Source organism: Myotis daubentonii, chromosome 5 (assembly GCF_963259705.1).
Source record: "Myotis daubentonii chromosome 5, mMyoDau2.1, whole genome shotgun sequence".
In the NCBI taxonomy this organism is placed as follows: Eukaryota; Metazoa; Chordata; class Mammalia; order Chiroptera; family Vespertilionidae; genus Myotis; species Myotis daubentonii.
Window position 1 is genome coordinate 43,212,328 of NC_081844.1, and position 23,592 is coordinate 43,235,919.

At 38.3% G+C, this 23,592-nt stretch overlaps 1 protein-coding gene and 1 pseudogene across 2 annotated transcripts in view; both read left to right on the forward strand.

Annotated features, from left to right (window-relative positions):
• The window catches only part of CBR4 (carbonyl reductase 4), an 82,169-nt gene that overhangs the window by 16,484 nt on the left and 42,093 nt on the right, over window positions 1-23,592 (forward strand). Inside the window, exon 5 of one of the 2 annotated variants that reach the window (XM_059697676.1) lies at window positions 2,319-4,549. The exons of the other annotated variant lie outside the window; for it this stretch is intronic. Within the exon in view, the coding sequence (XP_059553659.1) occupies window positions 2,319-2,497 (179 nt within the window). The 3' untranslated portion in view covers window positions 2,498-4,549. Of the gene's footprint in view, window positions 1-2,318; window positions 4,550-23,592 lie in introns of those variants that run through there. 2 annotated transcript variants of the gene reach the window in all.
• LOC132234416 (mitochondrial import inner membrane translocase subunit Tim17-A-like) lies at window positions 4,268-8,660 on the forward strand (annotated as a pseudogene).

The window sequence follows — 23,592 nt, forward strand, 5'->3', positions numbered from 1 at the left end:
ATATTGTGAAATGGTCACCACTCTGTCTAGTTAACATATGTCCCCATACATAGTTACATTTTTTTCTTGTGATAAGGATTTTTAATATCTACTTTGTTAACCACATTCAAATATACAGTAGAGTATTAACTATAGTCACCACATTTATTATTTATAACTGGAAGCTTGTACCTTCTAATAATAGCATGACTGAGTTTATTTATAACCTACTTTTTAAATATACAAATGTTTTCTCTTATATAAAATGTTTCTATAGAAACATTTTAATGCCTGCACATTGCTCTATTGTGTGGATGTACCATGACTTCTATAGCTAATTTCTTATTGAAACACATTCAGCTTATTTCGTTTTTTTTTTTCTAATAAAGCTGTCATTGTCATAGGTTTCATGACAGAAAAAAATCTATGATTATTTCTTTTTTTAAAATTTTCTTTTTTTCTTTACTGATTAAAGCAGTGGTTCTCAACCTTCCTAAAGCCACGACCCTTTAATACAGTTTCTCATGTTGTGGTGACTCCCAACCATAAAATTATTTTCATTGCTACTTCATAACTGTAATTTTGCTACTGTTATGAATCGTAATGTAAATATCTGATATGCAGGATGTATTTAGGCGACCCCTGTGAAAGGGTCATTCGACCCCCAAAGGGGTCTTGACCCACAGGTTGAGAACCGCTGAATTAAGATATTATGTATGTGTCTATGATTATTTCTCTCAAGACTTTTAAGCAAATGTTTAGATATTTATAAGTGAAAATTTAAGGCAAAGAAAAATTAAATAATTACATAGTAGTGCATAATAAACCTGTGGCTTAATTCTAACTCTTAATCCAGTGCTTAGTTCACCTTTAATGGTATTTTAAATGGCAGTATATTTAAATTGATCTATAGTTTTAGATATAAATTATTTTTAACATAAGTCAATTTGGAAACTATTTTTGAGACAGCACATTTAACTTTCACTTCACATGTCATGTCTAACTCTTAATCCATTTATTATCACCTTAAACATTTTTATATTTTTTAAATAATTGTTCATTTTATGAGGAGTACTTTCTTTTTTTAAGCTTAAATTATTGAATAGTGAATACTGATTAAGTATTTTATTGATAATATGTGTTTGTGTGTCTCAGACTAATCACAAGATTTTATTAATAAATTTATAATCCTGGCATATATCTATAATATGAGTCATTTAGAATTAGTTGCTTAATATATTGCATAGTATTTTATACTGTAGAACATTATACCTTAAAACATGTTCTCTGCAAACTTTATTGCACACTCCAATACCATGATAATTTTTTAAAAAAAATATATTTTAGCCCTAACCGGTTTGGCTTAGTGGATAGAGCATCGGCCTGCGGACTGAATGGTCCTAGGTTCGATTCCGGCCAAGGGCATGTACCTTGGTTGCAGGCACATCCCCGGTAGGGGGTGTGCAGGAGGCAGCTGATCGATGTTTCTCTCTTATCGATGTTTCTGACTCTCTCTTTCTCTCCCTTCCTCTCTGTAAAAAAATCAATAAAATATATTAAAAAAAATAAAAAAATAAAAATTTCATTGATTTTTTACAGAGAGGAAGGGAGAGGGATAGAGAGTTACAAACATCGATGAGAGAGAAACATCGATCAGTTGCCTCTTGCACACCCCCTACCGGGGATGTGCCCGCAACCAAGGTACATGCCCTTGGCCGGAATCGAACCTGGGACCTTTCAGTCCGCAGGCTGACGCTCTATCCACTGAGCCAAACTGGTTAGGGCGCCATGTTAAATTTTTAATTTTCTCTGTATACTTCTGTCAGAATTGGATATGACCCTAAGATTTTTTGTTATACGAATACTGGAAATACTGTTCTTTCTAATCATCAGCTGTCCTAGTTATAGCAAATGGAACTAATTTTGTCATAGTGCCAAATTGGTTCCTGTGATTAATCCATTCTGTAGCACTTTATGTATACCTCTATAAGGATATTCCTTACATTATAATTAGGGGTGCAAGTGACTATTTCCTTCTTAAACTTTAGGTTCCCCAAGGAATATAATTTTTATTCATGTTTATATGTACCCACTTATATTGTGCTATGAATTGGGCCAAATATTTGGGAATCAAAGATTTTAGTGTTCAATAAATGTTCATTAATAAGTCAAATACAAATGTAGACTTGGTTACTTGATTGCTAGCAAAACTCTGTTGTATTTCCTAAACAGGTTTATTAGTAATACAATATTTTTCTGGAGCAAATTTATTTTTATTTGAGATTCAGCAACTGTCTTAGTATCTACTCTTTTCTACTAAATAAACATTTCTCTTTTAGGATTTGTTCATACAGATATGACGAAAGCCTTGAATGAAGAACATTTAAAGAAAAATATCCCTCTGGGGAGATTTGGAGAACCTATTGATGTGGCACATGCAGTTGTGTTTCTCTTAGAATCACCCTATATTACAGGGCATGTTCTGGTAGTGGATGGGGGATTACAACTCACGATGTAATTTACAGATTTTTCAGGTAGAATGGTGATTAGAATTAGGCACACATTGTTGATTAGACAATCACATCTACATGGGTGACATTTGCTAATCAAACCTATTCATGCTACAAATGTTGATTTCCACCTTTATATGTGTATATCTGAAAAGAATGTTTGACCAATTGTGTTTTTTAAATGGTATGTACCTTATAGACTGTAGCAATTTTAGTATACAGAAATTTTTCAAGTGCTATAAACAGGTATTACTAATTTATATATTTTGTCTCAAAAGTGGAAAAAATTATAAAGTTTAATTTTCATGAATTACTTTATTACATTAGGTTGAATGCTCTAGAAGTTAACTTTGTGGGTCATTGCCAAAATAAGAGTATTTATGTGGCATTGGTTAGTTGTCAGTACTTTGCAACCTTGCTAAAGTTAAATATTACATTTCTTTTTAATATGCTTTGGATGATAAGTTTTTATACAGGTTGAAAAAAAACTTGTATCAGTTTGATACAAACATGAATTTAGAGTTTTTATCCCTGATTGAGCTGCTGGGCAAAATAGTCTACAAACATAAGTGTGGTATAGTTGATCTGTCCTGTTGAAATTCTCAATGATGATGAGCAGTAAGCATTAACTCTTACCTTAAGGTTTTAGTATCTGCTAAATTAACCTCATTAATGTAGGAAGTGGAAGTGTTGTGTGTGTTTTTAAATCCACAAAACAGTATAGCAAACTACTTAAAAATAGTATGAAAAAATGACATTTTAAAAATAGAGAGTATTTTGAATATGATTTTTACCCTAAAATTTTAGTTAGTAAACAATTACTTACAATCATAAATGATAAATATGCAGTAACAATGGATTAGATATCTTACAAGGAACAAAAGCATTAGTTTTAAAAGAAATATTTGAGAATAGAGATAAAGACACAAACTCTATGTAAAATATCAGGGAACATCTCTTTTTCATTGAACTATTTTGTGGGGAATAGTGTGATATTTTAATGTCACAGGATTCATGGTCATTTTTATTACTTAAAATGTTTTAAATATTTACTGCACTTTAAAAAGTAATCCTTTTATGGTTTTATTGGAGCTGAACATTATTTTATGTAAACATACATAATTTTACATTGAAAGTCAGTGCAAAAACATAGTATATAGTAAATAAATGCAAAGTAATACAAAGAAATATAAATAAAATGAAAAGTAATAAAGGCAAATCTATGTTTTAAGTTAATTTTGCTGATTCCTTAAAAATTTCTTTAGAATTTATCTTTGAAATAACCTTCTTTATATATAGGAGTCTTTTTAGGATGTGAGAACGTCTGTTAAGTGTGAATAAAATTAGATTATTAATCAAATTGTCTACTAAATGGAAGCATGGTAACTTACAGAATTTACCAGGCGTTAACAATTCCAGGCACATATAGGAAATGCAACATTAAAGGTGGTGCCTCTAAGCTAGGAGAATTTATGCAGACAGAGCAGGCCATTTTCTAACGCTGCCTCACCTGCAGGCCTTTGGCCACCTGCACTTCTTCATTGTGACATCCTCTCAGGCTGAATTCCCTTCTTTGGACACCTCATGTACTGCAGTTATCAAAGGAGCTGATTTGACTGGTGATTAGGAAGAAAGCAACGTATTTCATGGAACTGATGACACTAAGATGTAGGCTACAGATAGGTTTAAACTTTAAGTGTGTATTTACACTTTAAGAAATATAACCCTTTTAACTAGTCCACTCTGCCCCCCAGCCCACATCAAGCTGCCGGTGTAATATGGGGATAAATTTTGAAATTGGTAAAATGAGCTTTCACTATCCACTCCAGGTGAATTTTCCACCCACTTCCACTAACCGGGTAGAATTTGTAATTTCATAGTTGCTGAAATAAGTTGCCAGCTGTTGCTTATGTTCAAGAACTTCATTGAATTCTTAAGAAGTCTCATCTGTAGCTGCTGTGTGACAAATATGAGCCCATAATCCAACTTGTGTTTTGCATTTTAAAAAAGATTTGTGCTTAAAGACAATTATTACATTTTTTGCATGGAAGGCTTTAAAATTTGTGCTCCTGTTCATACTTTTTATTCATCTTCAGTTTCTGAGACAGTTTTTAACTGCTTTCTAGAGATAGAATTACACGTTATAAATTACTTTGGGGGCAGTAATAGGCACAAAGAAGGTCATTGAATTTATATGCTTCTCTCACGTAGAATAAAGGGAGAAGTCTATTCTGGATATACGAGTTTTGCCTTACGTTGCTGAAACATTTTTCCAGGCTTTCAAAATGGAAATATATGCAAATTGAGACATCATACCACTACCCTATCTTGAAAAACATACTAAAAGTATTTAATAATTTTTAAGTTTCTTTTATTTATTTATTTATTTTTTAATATATATTTTATTGATTTTTTACAGAGAGGAAGGGAGAGAGATAGAGAGTTAGAAACATCGATGAGAGAGAAACATCGATCAGCTGCCTCCTGCACATCTCCCACTGGGGATGTGCCTGCAACCCAGGTACATGCCCTTGACCGGAATCGAACCTGGGACCTTTCAGTCTGCAAGCCGACGCTCTATCCACTGAGCCAAACCGGTTTCGGCAAAGTTTCTTTTATATTAATTTCACTTTTAACTATATTATAAGCTCTTCATGGAAAATTCCTCTGTCTTTACTTAGTGGGATCTTTAAGCAACTTTTTGTAGTTTTCAGCATACACATATTTCACAAATTTGTTAATTCTATGTCTAAGTACTTCGTGTTTTTTTTAGAGATATAATGGCATATACAACATTCTATTAGTTTCAGGTGTTCAACATAATACACTACTTGTATATATTGGGAAATGATCATATAGTAAGTCTACTGAATGTTCATCACCACCCATAGTTACAAATTTTTTTTTCTTGTGATGAGAACTTTTAATAATTTTTTTCGCAATTTTCAGAAATAAAGCACATTATTGTTAACTATAGTCACAGGACGTACATTGCATCCCCAGGAAGTAATTATTTTATAATCGAACGTTTGTACCTTTGGACCCCCTTCACCCATTTCCCCGCCACTTACTGCTTTCCTCTGGCAAACACCAGTCTCTTCCCTGTATCTATGAGCTCCATGTTTTGTTACGTGTTTTGGAAAATTTAGGCCACTTACATTTAAATAATTATTGATTGGTATGTACTTACTGCCATTTTCTTTTTTTTATATTTTTTTATTGATTTTTTACAGAGAGGAAGGGAGAGAGATAGAGAGTCAGAAACATCAATGAGAGAGAAACATCGATCAGCTGCCTCCTGCACATCTCCTACTGGGGATGTGCCTGCAACCCAGGTACATGCCCTTGACCGGAATCGAACCTGGGACCCTTCAGTCTGCAGGCCGACGCTCCATCCACTGAGCCAAACCGGTTTTGGCAATTTTCTTATTTGTCTTCTGGCTCTTCTGCAATTTTTTTTTTCTTAACCTCATTTGTTATGGTTTGATAAATTTTTTTTAGTGCTATGTTTAGATTCCTTTATCTTTATCTTTTGTGTAGCTGCTATAGGTGTTTACTTTGTGGTTACCAGAAAGCTACATAAAGCAATTTATATTTAAAATAGTCTATTTTATGTTGATAACTTAAATTGAATGTATTTTAAAGCTCTGTATTCTTTTTAAAATATATATTGTTATTGATTTAAGAGAGGAAGGAAGCGGGAGAGAGAGAGAGAAACATCAATGATGAGAGAGAATCATTGATCAGGTGCCTCCTGCACACCCCCTACTTGGGATCGAGCCTGCAACCTGGGCATATGCCTTGACTTGGAATGGATCCTTGACCTCCTAGTTCATACGTCAATGCTCAACCACAGAGCCACACAGGCTGGGCAGAGTTTATATTCTTAATTCCCTATCCCACATTTTAAGTTTTTGATGTCACCATTTACATAATTTTATCTGTGTATCCCTTAAAAATTATCGTAGTTATAGTTATTTATCTTTTAATCTTCATGCTACCTGTATAAGTGAATAATTTACCTCATTATTCTGAATTGTATATTTTATCATAAGATTTATTCTTTCCTACATTTTCCTGTTACTAATTAGCCTCTTTTTTTTTTCCTTAAAGAAATTTATTTAAAGTATCTAGTAATATCTGTCTACTTGGTGATGCTTTTGCTTGTCCAAAAAATTCTTTATCTCTCACTTAATTCTGAAGCAAAGTGCCCAATAGAGTTTGGGAAATTCTTTTCTTTCTGTACTTTGAGTATATGTGGCCACCCTTTTTCTGATCTGCAAAATTTCTGCTGTGAAATGTGCTTTTAGTTGTATTGGGGTTCTCTTGATGGAAAATAGTTGATTTTACTCTTGCTACTTTTAAGATTGTCTCAGAAATCAAGGAGGAGTACGTGCAAGAGCCTTGCCCTGGGGAATGATGGATGACTGTGGTGGGGTCTTTATGATGGGTACCATAGGTGGTGGCAGCTTTCAAGCAGTCAAAGGTGTTCACAATTCTCCAGTGGGAGTGAACCACAGACTATGAGGGAGTTTGACAACTGTGAAAACCAGGGCTCCGAAGCAGGGAGGAAGCTTTGCAGTTCGGGGAGGTCAGTTTTCCATGATCGACTGCATTATGTTTCAAGTTGGGAGGAAGGAGGACCCCTAAACTCCATTAAGAGTGGAGCCTTAACAAGAGCCATCCTGGCAGCAAGAAATGGACCAGTGGCTGTCGTTGGGTCAGCTGTGATGGGTGGTATTCTTCTAGCTTTAATTGAAGGAGCTAGTGTTTTGTTGATAAGATTTGCCTCTGCACAATTTCTCAATGGTCCTCAGTTTGCTATAGTCTCTTCCCAGTTGCCTTCAGCCTGGTTACCATCCTCACCTTTTAGAGACTATGGACAATATCAGTAGGACTTCTCTAACAGAATGAGTTCTAGTTCAAGAAAGGATCTCAGAACATTGAATTGCAGACTGTTTTTAAAACCATAGGTGGGACACCTTTGGCCAAATAGGCTATGAAGAGATATTTAGCACTTTTTTCTATTTAAAGGAAAATGTGGGACGTGTTACATGTAGATTTTTTTTGTTTACATGTAGATTGCATTTTCGATCAAAATTAAATATCTAGTATATTTAAAAGAAAACATACTAAGAGCTTAGAAGATAAAGGACCTGAGGATAAACAGCAGTGAAACATGGCCGTCATCTCCTTGGTGTCCCCAAGCAGCAGACAAAAAAAATAGGGGGTGCTAGATGAGTGTAGAAGCTTTTTTTTCTGGGAGATACTGCCAACCTGGAACCAGGTAGAGGGAAAGAGCAGAGATGGCACTGACCAGCCTCCATCCCTGGAGAGGAACTCAAGAGGCCCCCTAGATGTATGCCAAACCGGAAGCCTGCCCCTCGCCCAAAGCTCGAGGACAAGCAAATAGGCCTTTTTCACAGAAAGTCTGGTGTGCTTCAGTCTGCTGTCTGTGCTGTGCACAGTGTGGTAGCCAGCCAAGAACTGTCTCTCCATTTATTACAGGGTCATGGGATCGGCCCATGAATACAGATTCTGCAGATCATTAGTGCTAGGTGATCGGGAGTGTCCCTTGGGCAGCAGCCACAAGAACCAGGGCACCAGACATGTGTACAACCTCCTCTCTGGGAGATAGACTCGTCTCTGCAGCACAGCAGAGGGAGACCTCAAAGCTAGCACTGGCCCTCCAGGATCTCTGGAGAGTTTCTAGTCAGCCCTTACATGTGTGCTTAATTAGAAACCTGCCCCTCAGGACACAGCTATGAAGACGAGCCAGTAGGCCTCTTTCACAGAAAGATTGGGAACTCAGTCTTGCCTCTAGCTGTGTCCTGCCAGTTTTATTTGGTTAAGAAATCTTTCATTTGTTACTGTTCTGCGGAACCCGTGAGCTTTAGCTTTGCTGGCCACCAGAGCCAGATGATCTAGAGGTGTTTGTTGTTCAGTAGCCACAAAAACGGGACTCAGGTCGGGGTATTAGCTCCTTTCCGGGAGATACTGGGGAGCTTGAGTGAGGCGGAGGAAGAGTAAAGGATGGCGCCAGCCAGCTTCTGTCTTGGAGAGCATTTCATCAGGCCCCTGTATGTTTATTAAATTAGATGCCTGCCCTTCTGGGTTGGGTGACCGCACGTGAGTCCTTTAAGAGCTGTTCCTCAGTTTGCTATGGCCTGTGCGTATCATAGAAACTAGCCCTGTTGACTTGTAAAGCTAGATATTTTGGAGGCTTATCTCTGAGGTGCAGGTTTTAAAAGTTGGGGTGCCCAATGTGGGGTTCAAACCCTTTACTCCTCAGGGAGAAGGTTGACTTCCTGACTGTGGGTCGCTGCACTGCGGTTGGAGTTTATGGTGAGATTGTGTCTCAGCCTCTCTCTCGCTCTCTTTTTTAAAATATACTTTATTGATTTTTTACATAGAGGAAGGGAGAGGGATAGAGAATTAGAAACATCGCTGAGAGAGAAACATCGATCAGCTGCCTCCTGCACACTCCCTACTGGGTATGTGCCCGCAAGTAAGGTACATGCCCTTGACCGGAATTGAACCTGGGACCCTTGAGTCCGCAGGCCGACGCTCTATCCACTGAGCCAAACCGGTTCGGGCTCAGCTTCTCTTACCTATTTCTAAGTGGGGCTTTTTCTCGTTCACCTGATGTGTAGGAGTTGCTCAGCTGTTTTTTTGTTTTTGTTTTGTTTTTTCCCCCCTGGAGGAAATTGTTTTGTATGTAGCTATAGATCTGGTGGATCCATGGGGGTAGGTGAATTTAGGATCTTTCTATGTCATCTTCTTCTGGAAATACTTCTTAGACCACTCTTGCGTGAATTTTTAGCTCAGAAACTGAATTTGGGTCTAAAACATTGGGTGACTTGGCCTAAGAGAGTTCAAGTCAGGAAGCTGATTCTAAGGTTGAGATTCTGCAATTGAATCACTTATTGGAGAGAATAGCAACAGGGACTACATACAAGTGGAGTGGTGATAGCTCCTGCATGTTACACCATACATTGCTGAGACTACTGTGGTGGATTAGATAGGGTATAGATAGAAGGGGAAGGTATTGGCCACACAGTATCTCAGAATTTCATGACATATGGGGCAAATGATGTTTATGGGGGCTGTGGAATGGTTGTTTGTTACTGCCTGCCACTGATATGCTTGAAAAAAAGAAATGACAGGTTCAGGTCAGCCAGTTACCAACTTAGGACACAGTGTGACAAATCAGTGGACACTTTAAAAATATCATCATTTTTTTGGATTTAGATACTAGACTTGACTGAAGAGGAGTTTTGAATTTGTCTTTATGGACAGTGAGAATGAGTCACCGAGGAAGTAATATAATTAACAGATAGTATTGAGGGCCGAATTTGGAGACTAGCTACAAAAGTTGAGGCATGGTGCATTTAATAATTATGTTTTTGCCCATTCTCATATTTTGAGATTTTCTGGAGTTGTGTTTTTTTAAATATTTGTTTCGTTTAAAATGTATCTATCAAGATTCCATACCCTGTTTCTTCAGCAGAACTGTGAAACTCGCAATACCATGGTCTGTCAGTTTTTGTTTGTTTGAGATACCCTTCCTGGTATCCCCCCCTCCCCCTCCCGCCCAACACAACAAGCATTCTACCTCCCTCAATCTAGACTAAATACTTGTTAGTGACCTTGAGGTAGGCAAAGATTACTTTGATAGGACACAAAAGGCAAAGATTGTACCCCCCCCCCCCAAAAAAAAAACCCTTGGAAAGTTGAGTTTCATTAAAATCAAGAATTTTTGTTCTTTGGCAGATGTTAGCAAAATGGGAAGGCAAGTCATAGTCTAGAAGAAACATTTGCCATATATTTACATGAAAAAGGACTTGTATGTAGAAAAAATATATAATAAGCTGTTATAACAAAATAAGACAACCAAATAAAAATGCCAAAAGTTTTGATTAGACACATCACAAGAGAAGATATATGAATGACCATAAATACATGAAAAGGTGCTCAGTAGCTTTGATGATCAGGAAAATTTAAGTTAAAACCTTAATGAGATACAACTATATACCCATTAGAATGTGTAAATTGGAAAAGAATGATAATACCAGTTGTTGAGGATGTGGAGCAACAAATGCTGCTGATGAGAACGTAAATTGTTAAAAACTCCTTGAAAAACTGTTTAGTAGTATCTTTAAAAGTGAAACATATATCCATCATACAGCTCACCCAATCTATTCCTGGATGTTTTTGCAACATAATTACAAACATATGTCCACACAAAGATTTGTACGTTATTTTTTTTACAGCAGCTTTATTTGTAATATCCAAAATTGTAAGCATTCATATACTCATGAATAAGAGAATGGGTACACAAAAAGTAGTATATCTATACAATGAAATACTACTCAGCAATATAAAGAACCAACTATTGACACCCTTGGGTGAATTGCAAATTAAGCTGAGTGAAAGAAGCCGGCCTCAAAATTTGAGTACGTACTATGTGACTGTAGTTATAAAAATTCTAGAAAATGCAAACTAATCTAAAATTAAGAAAGGATAGTTGCCTCCAAATTTATTAAATTATACACCTTAATGACTGAATTATACCTCAATAAAGTTGATAAAAGAGAAAGGGAGATTGGTATTGTGGGTTTGCTAATTTTGGGTGAGAACACAACTCAGGACACAGCATTTGGGGAACAGAATTTCCCCCTTGTCTGCCCTAGGGGGCACAATGACAGTTTAATTAACTATCTTGAAATAACATGTCATATGCATATATCATCTAGTAAAACAACCAAACTGATTATTTAGTCTTTTAAATAGAAACTTCTAAATTGTGTAAAATAGTAAATAAAATCACTTAGTTTAGTCTAAATAGAAGTGTTTAGTAGTAGTTTTGTTTTCTGAAAGTGTTTGCGTGACAAAGGCCTCAAGTGAATGGTGCTAATGTGGTGTTCAGACTATATCATTAAGGGGCAATTGCTTCCTTCCTGAAAAGGATAGTACACTGTGCCTTATCTTTAAATTATTTAAGCTGATTAACTTATCTAAGTATGTGTGGGTGTATTTGATATCAATATCTCCTACACTTGCCAAGAATATGACAAGAATCATGTTTGTGTGTATTGCATTGAAATTTTGAGTAACCTTTATACTAACTAACCTCTCACTTTCTAAAAGATGATTGTCACTAATTCTTAGTGTCCTTTCATAAATGTTCAAGCCCTGGTCCCAGTAGAGGGTTTCACATCTTTACAGTGAGGTTAGTGGAAAGATACGGGCTTTGGAGCCAGAAAATCCTGGTTTTAAGCTCCAAATCTGTAACTAGTTGACTGTGATTTAGTCTCATTACATTTGCCCCTTGAGCCTGTTTTCTCATCTGCAAGAGAGACTAACAATTCAAGAGTTGTAAGGATTAAATAAAATAGTATTAATACCTAGCACACAGTAGGTGCTTAGTAAATGTTATTTCCATTAGCCATGCTTCTGGTACATTGTATCTGGAGTCCTCCTAGTGCTGGAAGCATTATGTATTATAATATAAATGTGTATTATACTCTAGTAATTCACACTTTTATTAATGTGCTTTCTGAGCTTTGTATTTCAAGTCCTGTTTCCATCTATTCATCTTGATTTAAAACATATGTGTTATGAGCAGTATGGTTTCTGGTTTATTCACAGAATGTTGACTCTGATCTGTGTCTCTGAGCATATCTCAGAGAGTGAAAGCTTGTTCTCAAAGCAGTGCTGCTGTGTAGATTGCATTATTTACACCAGACACTTTACTTCCCTTAGTTAAGGGTGCAGTAGAAGTAAATATATGTGCCCTTAGGCTATTAGGGAACTGGCAAGCCACCATGCAACTTTCCCATGGCTTCCCAGACTCTGACTCATTTTAATCATACCTTTCCCTGTGGTTCTGTTGTACTGAGCCCAGACTAACCCTTGTGGCCATTGCTGTTCCATGGTGGGCAGCTTATGCTCTTGGCCCCTGCTCCATGGTCTGGCTTGACCATTATCTTGACATACACACATGATGTCAGTTCTAAGTCTGGTTGTCCCCGCCCTTAACCTTTGATCCAGAGTGAGGGTGGGCAGGAGCTGGGGATATCCTCCCACAGAATACTTTGGAATGCTACCTTCTACAGTGGCTCCACTTTGCTTTTCAGTTTTCCACAACTGGGAAGTAGTGTCTCAGTCTTGTGAGAAATGTGGAAGCAATTGAATAGAAAATCATCCTATATAATAAAAGCATAATATGCAAAGTATCCGGTCGTACGTTCAACCAATCAAAGTGTAATATGCTAATGATATACTAAGGCCGCTCAACCTCTTGCTATGATGTTCACTGACCACCAGGGGACAGACACTCAACTCAGGACCTATCCCCTGGTGGTCAGTGTGCTTGCTCCTGCAGGGCGAGCGTTGATCAGCCAGAAGCCGGGCTGATGGCTGGTGAGCGCAGCTGTGGTGGCGGTAGCCTCTCCTGCCTCTGCAGCAGTGCTAACTAAGGATGTCCAACTGCAGGCTTAGACCCTCTCCCTGCGGCAGCGGACATCCCCCGAGGGCTCCTGGACTGTGAGAAGGTGCAGGCCAGCTGAGGGACCCCCCCAACCCCCAGTGCACAAATTTCATGCACTGGGCCTCTAGTAATGGCATAAAATACATTCTGCCATCTTTGAGAGAGTACCTACTATTGACAGTGCCAGCAATATCATTTTAATAGTTTAGTAGATAAAATTGTTTTTAAAAAAATATATTTTTATTGATTTTTTTTTTAAGAGAGAGAGGGGAAGGGAGAGAGGGATAGAGAGATGGAAACATCAATGAGAGAGAAGCATCATTGATTAGCTGCCTTCTGCATTCCCCTCCCCCCCCCCCCCCCCGGGATGTGCTCTGTATTTTGTGGTTTTTTTTTCTTAATCCTCACCCAAGGATATGTTTAGAGAAAGGAAGTAGGAGGGAGAGAGAGGGAGAGAGAGAGAAACATTGATCAGTTGCCTCCCATATGTGGCTTGTCAGGGAATTTGAATTTCTAGTAAGTTTCTGGTACTCTAAGAGCTAACTGTACCTTGAAACTTCCCAAAAGAAGGAATTTAGTGAAAGCATGGCTAATATTTAACTTGGAGTTATTTCTAGTGAAGTAGACAAGTACTTTAGATAAAATTTTAATAGAGAACAGATCAGTGAGTATGCATAAAACAGTATATCAAATGTAGGTTAACAAGCATCACCATACATGGTTACCATTTTTATTCTTGTGATGAGAACTTTTAAAATTTACTTAGTAACATTGAAATATACAATACAGTATTATTAACTACTAGAGGCCTGGTTCACGAAATTCATGCATGAGTGTGTGTGTGTGTGTGTGTGTGTGTCCCTCAGCCCAGCCTGCACCCTCTCCAATCTGGGACATCCCTCTCACAATCCAGGACTGTTGGCTCCTAACCACTCACCTGCTTGCCTGATTGCCCCTAACTGCTTCTGCCTGCCAGCCTGATCATCTCCTAACTGCTCTGCCAGCCTGATCGATGCCGAACTGCTCCCCTGCTATCCCAAATGCCCCTAACTGCCCTCCCCTGCCGGCCTGGTCCCCCCCAACTGTCCTCCCCTGCAGGCCTGGTTGCCCCCAACTGCCTTCCTCTGCTGGCCTGGTTGCCCCCAACTGTCCTCCCCTGCAGGCCTGGGTCCCCCCCCAACTGTCCTCCCCTGCAGGCCTGGGTTCCCCCCAACTGCGCTCCCCTGCTGGCCTGGTCATCCCTAACTGCCCTCCCCTGCAGGCCTGATTGCCCTCAACTGCCCTCGCTTTCAGTCCTGGTCCCTCCCAACTACCCTCCCCTGCTGGCCTGATCACCCACAACTGCCCCCCCCCCCGTCGGCCATCTTGTGGTGGCCATATTATGTGTTGAAGTGATGGTCAATTTGCATATTACCTCTTTATTAGATAGGATAGTCACCATGCTGTTAATTACATCCTAGGACTTATTTTATAACTAGAAGTTTGTAAACTTTGACCACCTTTACCCATCTTATCCACCCATAACTCTGGAAACTGACAATCTGTTTGCTGTATCTGAGTTTTGTTTTTGCCATTCCACATATAAGTGAGATCATATGATATTTGCCTTTCTCTGTGTGACTTATTTCACTGAGTACACTGACTTTATGATCCATCCATGTTACCACAAATGGCAGGGTTTCCTTTTCTTTATGGCTAAATAATATTACACACACACCACATTTTCTTTACCCATTCATTTATCAGTGAACATTTAGGTTGCTTCCATGTGTTGGGTATTGTAAATAATGCAGCAATGAATATGAGGGTGCATATATCTTTCCAAGGTAAAGTTTTTATTTTCTTTGGATATATACCCAGAAGTGGAATTGCTGGATTATATGTACTATTTTTAACTATTTGAGGAACCTCTATACTGTTCAGTCTATATTCCCACCAGCAATACACATGGGTTTTTTCACCATATCCTGGCCAACACTGGTTATCTCTTATCTTTTTTATTTTTTTTTATTTTTTTTTATTTTTTTATTATTTTTTTTATTGCTTAAAGTATTACAAAGGGTATTACATATGTATCCATTTTATCCCCCCGCCCTAGACAGTCCCCTAGCCTCCCCAATCCCCCAGTGTCTTATGTCCATTGGTTATGCTTATATGCATGCATACAAGTCCTTTAGTTGATCTCTTACCCCCCTACCTCCTGCCCCCCAACCCTCCCCGGCCTTCCCGCTGCAGTTTGACAATCTGTTTGAGGCAGCTCTGCCTCTGTATCTATTATTGTTCAAAAGTTTATAATGGTCTCTATTGTCCATGAATGAGTGAGATCATGTGGTATTTTTCCTTTATTGACTGACTTATTTCACTTAGCATAATGCTCTCCAGTTCTATCCATGACGTTGCAAATGATAAGAGTTCCTTCCTTTTTAGAGCAGCATAGTATTCCATCGTGTAGATGTACCACAGTTTTCTAATCCATTCATCTACTGATGGGCACTTAGGCTGTTTCCAGATCTTAGCTATGGTGAATTGTGCTGCTATGAACATAGGGGTGCATATATCCTTTCTGATTGGTGTTTCTGGTTTCTTGGGATATATTCCTAGAAGTGGGATCACAGGGTCAAATGGGAGTTCCATTTTCAGTTTTTTAAGGAAACTCCATACTGTCTTCCATAATGGCTGCACCAGTCTGCATTCCCACCAGCAGTGCACAAGTGTTCCTTTTTCTCCACATCCTCTCCAGCACTTGTCGTTTGTTGATTTGTTGATGATAGCCAGTCTGACAGGTGTGAGATGGTACCTCATTGCTGTTTTGATTTGCATCTCTCGGATGATTACTGACTTTGAGCATGTTTTCATATGTCTCTTGGCTTTCTGGATGTCCTCTTTTGAAAGGTGTCTATTTAGGTCCTTTGCCCATTTTTTGATTGGATTGTTTATCTTTCTTTTGTTAAGTTGTGTGAGTTCCCTATAAATTTTGGAGATTAGGCCCTTATCAGATATGTCATTGGCAAATATGTTTTCCCACACAGTGGGTTTTCTCGTTGTTTTGTTGATGGTTTCTTTTGCTGTGCAGAAGCTTTTTATTTTGATGTAGTCCCATTTGTTCATTTTTTCTTTAGTTTCAAGTGCCCTAGGAGCTGTATCAGTGAAGAAATTGCTTCGGCATATGTCTGAGATTTTCTTGCCTTTGGATTCTTCTAGAATTTTTATGGTTTCCCGTCGTACATTTAAGTCCTTTATCCATTTTGAGTTTATTTTTGTGTATGGTGTAAGTTGGTGGTCTAGTTTCATTTTCTTGCATATATCTGTCCAATTTTCCCAGCACCATTTATTGAAGAGACTATCTTGGCTCCATTGTATGTTCTTGCCTCCTTTGTCAAATATTAATTGAGCATATTGGTTCGGGCCGATTTCTGGGCTCTCTATTCTATTCCATTGATCTATATGCCTATTCTTGTGCCAGTACCAGGCAGTTTTGAGAACAGTGGCTTTGTAATACAACTTGATATCTGGTATTGAGATCCCACCTACTTTGTTCTTTTTCAGGATTGCTGCAGCTATTCGGGGTCTTTTTTTATTCCAGATGAATTTTTGGAGAGTTCGTTCTAGATCTCTGAAGTATGCCGTTGGTATTTTAATGGGAAGTGCGTTGAATTTATAGATTGCTTTGGGTAGTATGGACATTTTAATGATGTTGATTCTACCAATCCATGAACACGGTATGTTCTTCCATCTGTTTATGTCTTCCTCTATATCTTTTTTCAACGTCCTGTAGTTTTCTGAGTAGAGGTCTTTTACCTCTTTAGTTAAGTTTATTCCTAGGTAGCTTAATTTTTTTGGTGCAATGGTAAACGGGATTGTTTTTATAATCTCTCTTTCTGAAAGTTCACTATTGGTGTATAGAAATGCCTCAGATTTCTTGGGGTTAATTTTGTATCCTGCTACATTGCCAAATTCATGTATTAAGTCTAGTAGCTTTTTGATGGAATCTCTAGGGTTTTGTATGTATAATATCATGTCGTCTGCAAATAAGGACAGTTTTACTTCCTCTTTTCCAATTTGGATGCCTTTTATTTCTTCTTCTTGTCGAATTGCAATGGCTAACACTTCCAGTACTATGTTGAACAGGAGTGGTGAGAGGGGGCATCCCTGTCTTGTTCCTGTTCTTAGGGGAAATGGTGTTAGTTTTTGTCCGTTGAGTATGATGTTGGCTGTGGGCCTGTCATATATGGCTTTTATTATGTTGAGGTATGATCCTTCTACTCCCACCTTGCTGAGAGTTTTTATCAAAAATGGGTGTTGAATTTTGTCAAATGCTTTTTCTGCATCAATTGATATGACCATGTGGTTTTTTTCTTTCAATTTGTTTATGTGATGTATCACGTTTATTGATTTGCGGATATTGTACCATCCTTGCATCCCTGGGATAAATCCTACTTGGTCATGGTATATGATCTTTCTGATGTACTGCTGGATCCGATTTGCTAAGATTTTGTTGAGGATTTTGGCATCTATGTTCATGAGGGATATTGGCCTGTAATTCTCTTTCATTGTGTTGTCTTTACCTGGTTTTGGTATTAGGGTGATGCTGGCTTCATAGAATGAGCTTGGAAGTGTTCCTTCCTCTTGAATTTTTTGTAGTAGTCTGAGGAGGATAGGTTTTAGTTCTTCCTTGAATGTTTGGTAAAACTCCCCTGTGAAGCCGTCTGGTCCTGGGCTTTTGTTTGATGGAAGCTTTTTGATGACTGCTTCAATTTCTTCCATAGTTATTGGCCTGTTGAGATTTTTAGATTCTTCCTGATTGAGTTTTGGAATGTTGTATTTTTCTAGGAATTTGTCCATTTCCTCCATGTTGTCTAGTTTGTTGGAGTAGAGCTGTCCATAGTATTTTTTAAGAATCATTTGTATTTCTGTGGGGTCTGTTGTTATTTCGCCTCTATCGTTTCTGATTTTATTTATTTGGGTCCTCTCTCTCTGCTTCTTGGTGAGTCTGGCTAGAGGTTTGTCAATCTTGTTTATCCTTTCAAAGAACCAGCTCTTGGTTTCATTGATTTTCTGTATTGTTTTTTTGGTCTCTATTTCATTTATTTCTGCTCTAATCTTTATTATCTCCTTCCTTCTGCTTACTCTGGGGTTTTCTTGTTGCTCTCTTTCTAATTCTTTGAGTTGTAGAGTTAGATGATTTACTACCATTTTTTTCTTGTTTTTTGAGATAGGCCTGTAGAGCTATAAACTTCCCTCTCAGGACTGCTTTCATTGTGTCCCATAGGTTTTGGATTGTTGTGTTTTCATTGTCATTAGTTTCCAGGATGTTTTTAATTTCTTCTTTGATCTCATTGGTAACCCAATCAATATTTAATAACATGCTATTCAGCTTCCAGGTGTTTGAGTATTTTGGGTTGTTTTTATTGTAGTTTATTTCTAGTATTATGCCATCGTGGTCTGCGAAGATGCTTTTTATGATTTCAATCTTCTTGAATTTGGGGATACTTTGCTTGTGACCCAATATGTGGTCTATTTTTGAAGATGTACCATGAGCACCTGAGAAGAACGTATATTCCCTGGCTTTGGGGTGAAGTGTTCTGAAGATGTCTATTAAGTCCATCTGATCTAGTGAGTCATTTAGGATTGCTGTGTCTTTGCTGATTGTTTGTCTATAGGACTTATCCAGTGCTGTCAATGGTGTATTAAAGTCCCCTACTATGATTGTATTGTTGTCGATCTCTCCTTTGATATCTTCCAGGAGTTTTTTTATGAATTTGGGTGCTCCTACATTGGGTGCATATATGTTTACCAGGGTTATATCTTCTTGTTGTATTGATCCCTTTAGTATTATGAAGTGGCCTTCCTTATCTCTTGTTAAGGCCTTCACTTTGAGGTCTATTTTGTCCGATATAAGTATTGCTACCCCAGCTTTCTTTTCCTTTCCATTTGCCTGAAAGATATTTTTCCATCCTTTCACTTTCAGTCTGTGTGAGTCCCTTCTAATGAGGTGGGTTTCTTGTAGACAGCAGATGTATGGGTCATGTTTTTTTATCCATTCAGCCACTCGATGTCTTTTGGTTGGAGCATTTAGTCCGTTTACGTTTAAAGTTATTATTGAAAGGTACTTGTTTGTAGCCATTTCTTTTTGTGTGTGTGTGTGTGGCTGTTTTCTTTCTGAGCTTTTTATTTCTTCTTTTTATACCAGTCCCTTTAGCATTCCTTGCATTGCTGGCTTGGTGGTGACAAACTCCCTTAGCCTTTTTTTGTCTGTGAAGCTTCTTATTTCCCCTTCAAGTTTGAATGATAGCCTTGCTGGATAGAGTATTCTTGGATTCAGTCCTTTGCTTTGCATCACTTTGTAAATTTCAGTCCATTCTTTTCTGGCCTGATGTGTTTCTGTTGAGAAGTCATTTGACAATCTAATGGGAGATCCCTTGTATGTAACTTTCCGTCTCTCTCTTGCAGCCTGTAAGATTCTCTCTTTGTCCTGAACATTTGCCATGGTGATTATGATGTGTCTTGGTGTGGGTCTTTTCGGGTTCACCTTGTTTGGGACTCTCTGGGCTTGTGTGACTTTTTTCTTCCCCACCTCAGGAAAGTTTTCTGATATTATTTCTTCGAGTAGGTTTTCTAATCCTTGTTCATCCTTCTGTTGTTCTGGTACTCCTATTATTCGTATGTTGTTTCGTTTCATGTTGTCCCAAAGCTCCCTTAGGCTCTCCTCCTGTCTTTTAATTTTTTTCTCCAATTGCAGTACATTTTGGGTGTGTTTTGCTTCCTTGTCTTCTAATTCACTAATTCGGTCCTCCGCTTCTCCTAGTCTACTGTTGATACTTTCAATGGAGTTTTTCATTGCAGCTATATCACTCTTCATTTCTTCTTGGGTCTTACTTAGGTTGTTGATTTTTTCATCTGTTTCTTCTAGCTTCTTCCATATGTTATCGATTTTTTCATCTGTTTCTTCTAGCTTCTTCCATATGTTATCGATTTTTTCATCTGTTTCTTCTTGCTTCTTGCAGAGGTTGTCGATTTTTTCCTCCATCCGGTTTATGCACTCTAGGATCCTTATTCTGAATTCTTTATCTGTCATGTTGCATGCCTCTGTATTACTTAGCTGCTTTTCTGGAGAGTCCTCCTTCTCTTTCCTTTGGGGGTTTCTTTGTCTACCCATGTTTGATCTCACTGACATATCTAGATGTTGAGTCGTTCAGTGGTTGCTCCCTGGGTGGCAGTGACTCCTTGGTCTGTGGTTGCTCTTCGGGCGGTTGCGGTAGCTGCTGCTCTTCAGTTGGCAGCAGCTCCTCTGGTGGGTGCTGTTCACAGCTGTGGTGGCTCTTCTGGCTGGTGGGGCGAGGTTTCACGTACAGCTGCTGTTCCTCAGCAGAGGATGTGGTGCTCAGGTTGCTGTTGCTTGGATCTGCTGCACTGATTTAAAGGCACAAAATACAACACAACAAGGCACCACGTACCAGGCACTATACACAAATATATTCACGATATTAATAACTCCAAATAAAGGTGACCACCTGAATTAAGAGAATTAGGGGATAAGGAAGAAGGAAGAGAAAAAGATAAAAGAAAAAAAAGAAAAGAAAAGTAGGGACCAAAAAAAGGAGTGCAAAAATGAAATTGGGAAAAAGGAGGGGGGAAAATAAAAGCGAGAAAAGAAAAGAAAAAAAAAAAAGAGCGAAAAGAGAGAATGAAGTGGAAGAGGGGAAGAGACTTTTTATATGAGGAGAATACTCCTATAGAACAGCCATTAATCCCAACAAATTCCAGCAACAGCTCCCTGGATATGAATGCAAACTAGAAACAACCAATAATATAACAATGAAAATAGAATGGAGAACACTAATCCCAAAATAAAATAAAGAGAAAATAAAATGGCACTTTAAAAGATGGTAAAATGGTAGCAGTAATAATACTGGTTAAAAAATAAGAAGGTAGTAATTAAAAGGGTAAAATCAGGTGATGGAAAAAGAAAAAAAAAAAAGAACAGAAAAAAAAATAAAAAAAAAATTGATTTCTTAGTTAAAAAGTGAAAAAAGAAAAAAAAAATGCAGTAGTGAAGGTCCTTCGGTTCTTCGATTCTTCAGTGTGGCTCGCTTTAGACCTTCCAGGTATTCAGGAGAGTGTTGAGTTTCCCTGCGATATACTGTTCCTCTGTGTTGTGAACCACAGTCCTTATTTTAAAGCAGGTCGCATTTATTTCCCAGACTGCCTTATTTTGTGTTTAGCAAAGAGTCAGTTTGTGGGTCAGCCTCTGGGTGGCAGTGTTCTGGGGTTGGCCTCTGGGGCTATAGGGCCTCTCTTTCCAGTGGAAGTTCACTGCCCAGAGCTGACTGCGTAATAGTTAGTTACCGGTGCTATGTTGTTGCTGGGATTGAAAATCCCTCTATAGGCCAGACCCTGTTAACTCCCAGGGACTGATAAGGTTATTTTAATCCTTGATCTTGTACAGGGTGGAATCTGGGTGTGGCTGTGCTCCTTGCCTGGGGGCCGGGGGGAGGAGCCTCACTCTCTGGAGAGAATGGCTGCCCCAGTCTTGGGCTCAGGGGTGTCTCAGCACTCAATTCGCTGCCACCTCTCCCGGCTCCCCCTCTCTCCCCAGTCTCTCCCCAGATTCCACTCCTCCGCACACTCTCCCTCTCTTCAGCACAGGTGAGTGTCTGTATCCGAAATGTCCCATGAACAGGATTCAGTGAAAACAGACAAACAAACGCCGGCCGCGGAAACGGGGAAGGCTTGGTTTCTGTAAGCTTCCTCTCCTACCGGGACTGCATGGTCAGGTCAGCTCTTCAGGCTGTCCCCTTTAGGCTCAGTCCTCCGCGGTCACAGAACCCAGCTCTCAATTTCCCTGGCGGCGCCAGGAATCCCGCGGTTCTCCTTTCCCCGTCAGGGGCTGTGCCTGTCCCAGGGGACGCGGCTGTCTGCCACTCGGTCTCCCTCCGACTCTCTGGGCTCAGAGGTCTGGCAAACTTTCCTGCCCAAATCCCTGGTCTTCTTTACCTTTCCAGGGGAGTTCTGCTCTTCCCGGCTGCAAACCCTCTCACCAGCTGAGCAATTTCGCCAATTCGGTGTGGGTGTTACTAGTTTCAGCTGTTCATTCCATTTGCTCCGGGACACGACCTGGGACGCATCTGCCTATATCGCCGCCATCTTGGTTCTCCCCATCTCTTATCTTTTTGATAATAGTTATTCTAACAGGTGTGTGGCAATATTTCATTGTGGTTTGACTTACATCTCCCTGATTATTAGTGAAATTGAGCACATTTTCATGTACCTGTTGGCTATCCTTATGTCTTTGGAAAAGTGTCCTCTGCCAATTTTTAATTGGATTTTTTTCTATTGAAAGAAATTAATTTTTAAATGTATTTAGGATATTAACCTCTTACTGCCTTTTCATTTTGTTGATGGTTTTCTTTGCTGTGCAGAAGCTTTTTAGTTTTCAGTCATACTAATTTATTTTTGTTTTTGTTGTTCTTAGTGTCAGAGTCAAAAAAATCATTGCCAAGAACTATGTCAGGGAGCTTACTGTTTATATTTTCTTGTAAAAGATTTATGGTTTCAGGTCTTATGTTTATGTCTTTAATCCAATTTGAGATAATTTTTGTGTACGGTAGTTTCATTCCTTTGCATGTAGTTATCCAGTTTTTCCAGCAACATTAAAGAAACTTTCTCCATTCAATATGTCCTTTCCACATTCCATATTCTTGGCTCCATTTTGTAAATTTATCGACCACATGTGCATGGGTTTTTATCTGAACTCTCTATTGTGTTCTATTGATCTGTGTGTCTGTTTTAATGCCAGTATTATACTGTTTTGATTACTGTAGCTTTGTAATATAGTTTGATATATGGCAGTGTGATGCTTTCTGTTTTGTTCTTTTGCAGGATTGCTTTGGCTGTTTAGGGTCTTGTGATTTCATTCACATTTTATGATTGCTCTATTTTTATGAAAAGTGCCATTAGAATTTTTAGATTGCTTTGGGTATTCTGGACATTTTAACAATGTTAATTCTTCCAATCTAATAGAAAGCTTGGAATATTTTCCCATTTATTTGTATCATGTTCAGATTTTTTTCATTAGATGTCTTATAGTTTTCTTTTACCTTTTTGGTTAAATTTATTTATAGGTATTTTATTCTTTTTGATACAATTGTAAATGGAATTGTTTTCTCAATTTCTCTTTCTGATATTTTGCTATTAGTATATAGAAAAACACCCGATTTTTGTATATTTATTTTGTGTCTTGAAACTTCACTGAAATGATTAGTTCTAATAGTTCTCTGGTGGAGTCTTTAGGGTTTTATAAGCAAAATATCACATCATCTGTAAAATGGTGACAGGTTTACTTCATCCTTTGTAATGTGGGTGCACTTTATGTTTTTTTCTTGTCTAATTGCTCTGAGAAGAAAAGTGGTGTGAGTGGACATGTTTGCCTTGTCCCTGATCTTAGAGGAAAAGCTTTCAGCTTTTTGCTGTTGGGTATGATGTTAGCTGTAGGTTTGTTGTATATGGTCTTCATTATGTTGAGGTATGTTCCCTCTATAATCACTTTGTTGAGAGTTTTCTTATCATAAATGAATGTTGAATTTTGTCAAAAGCTTTTTCTGCATCTGTTGA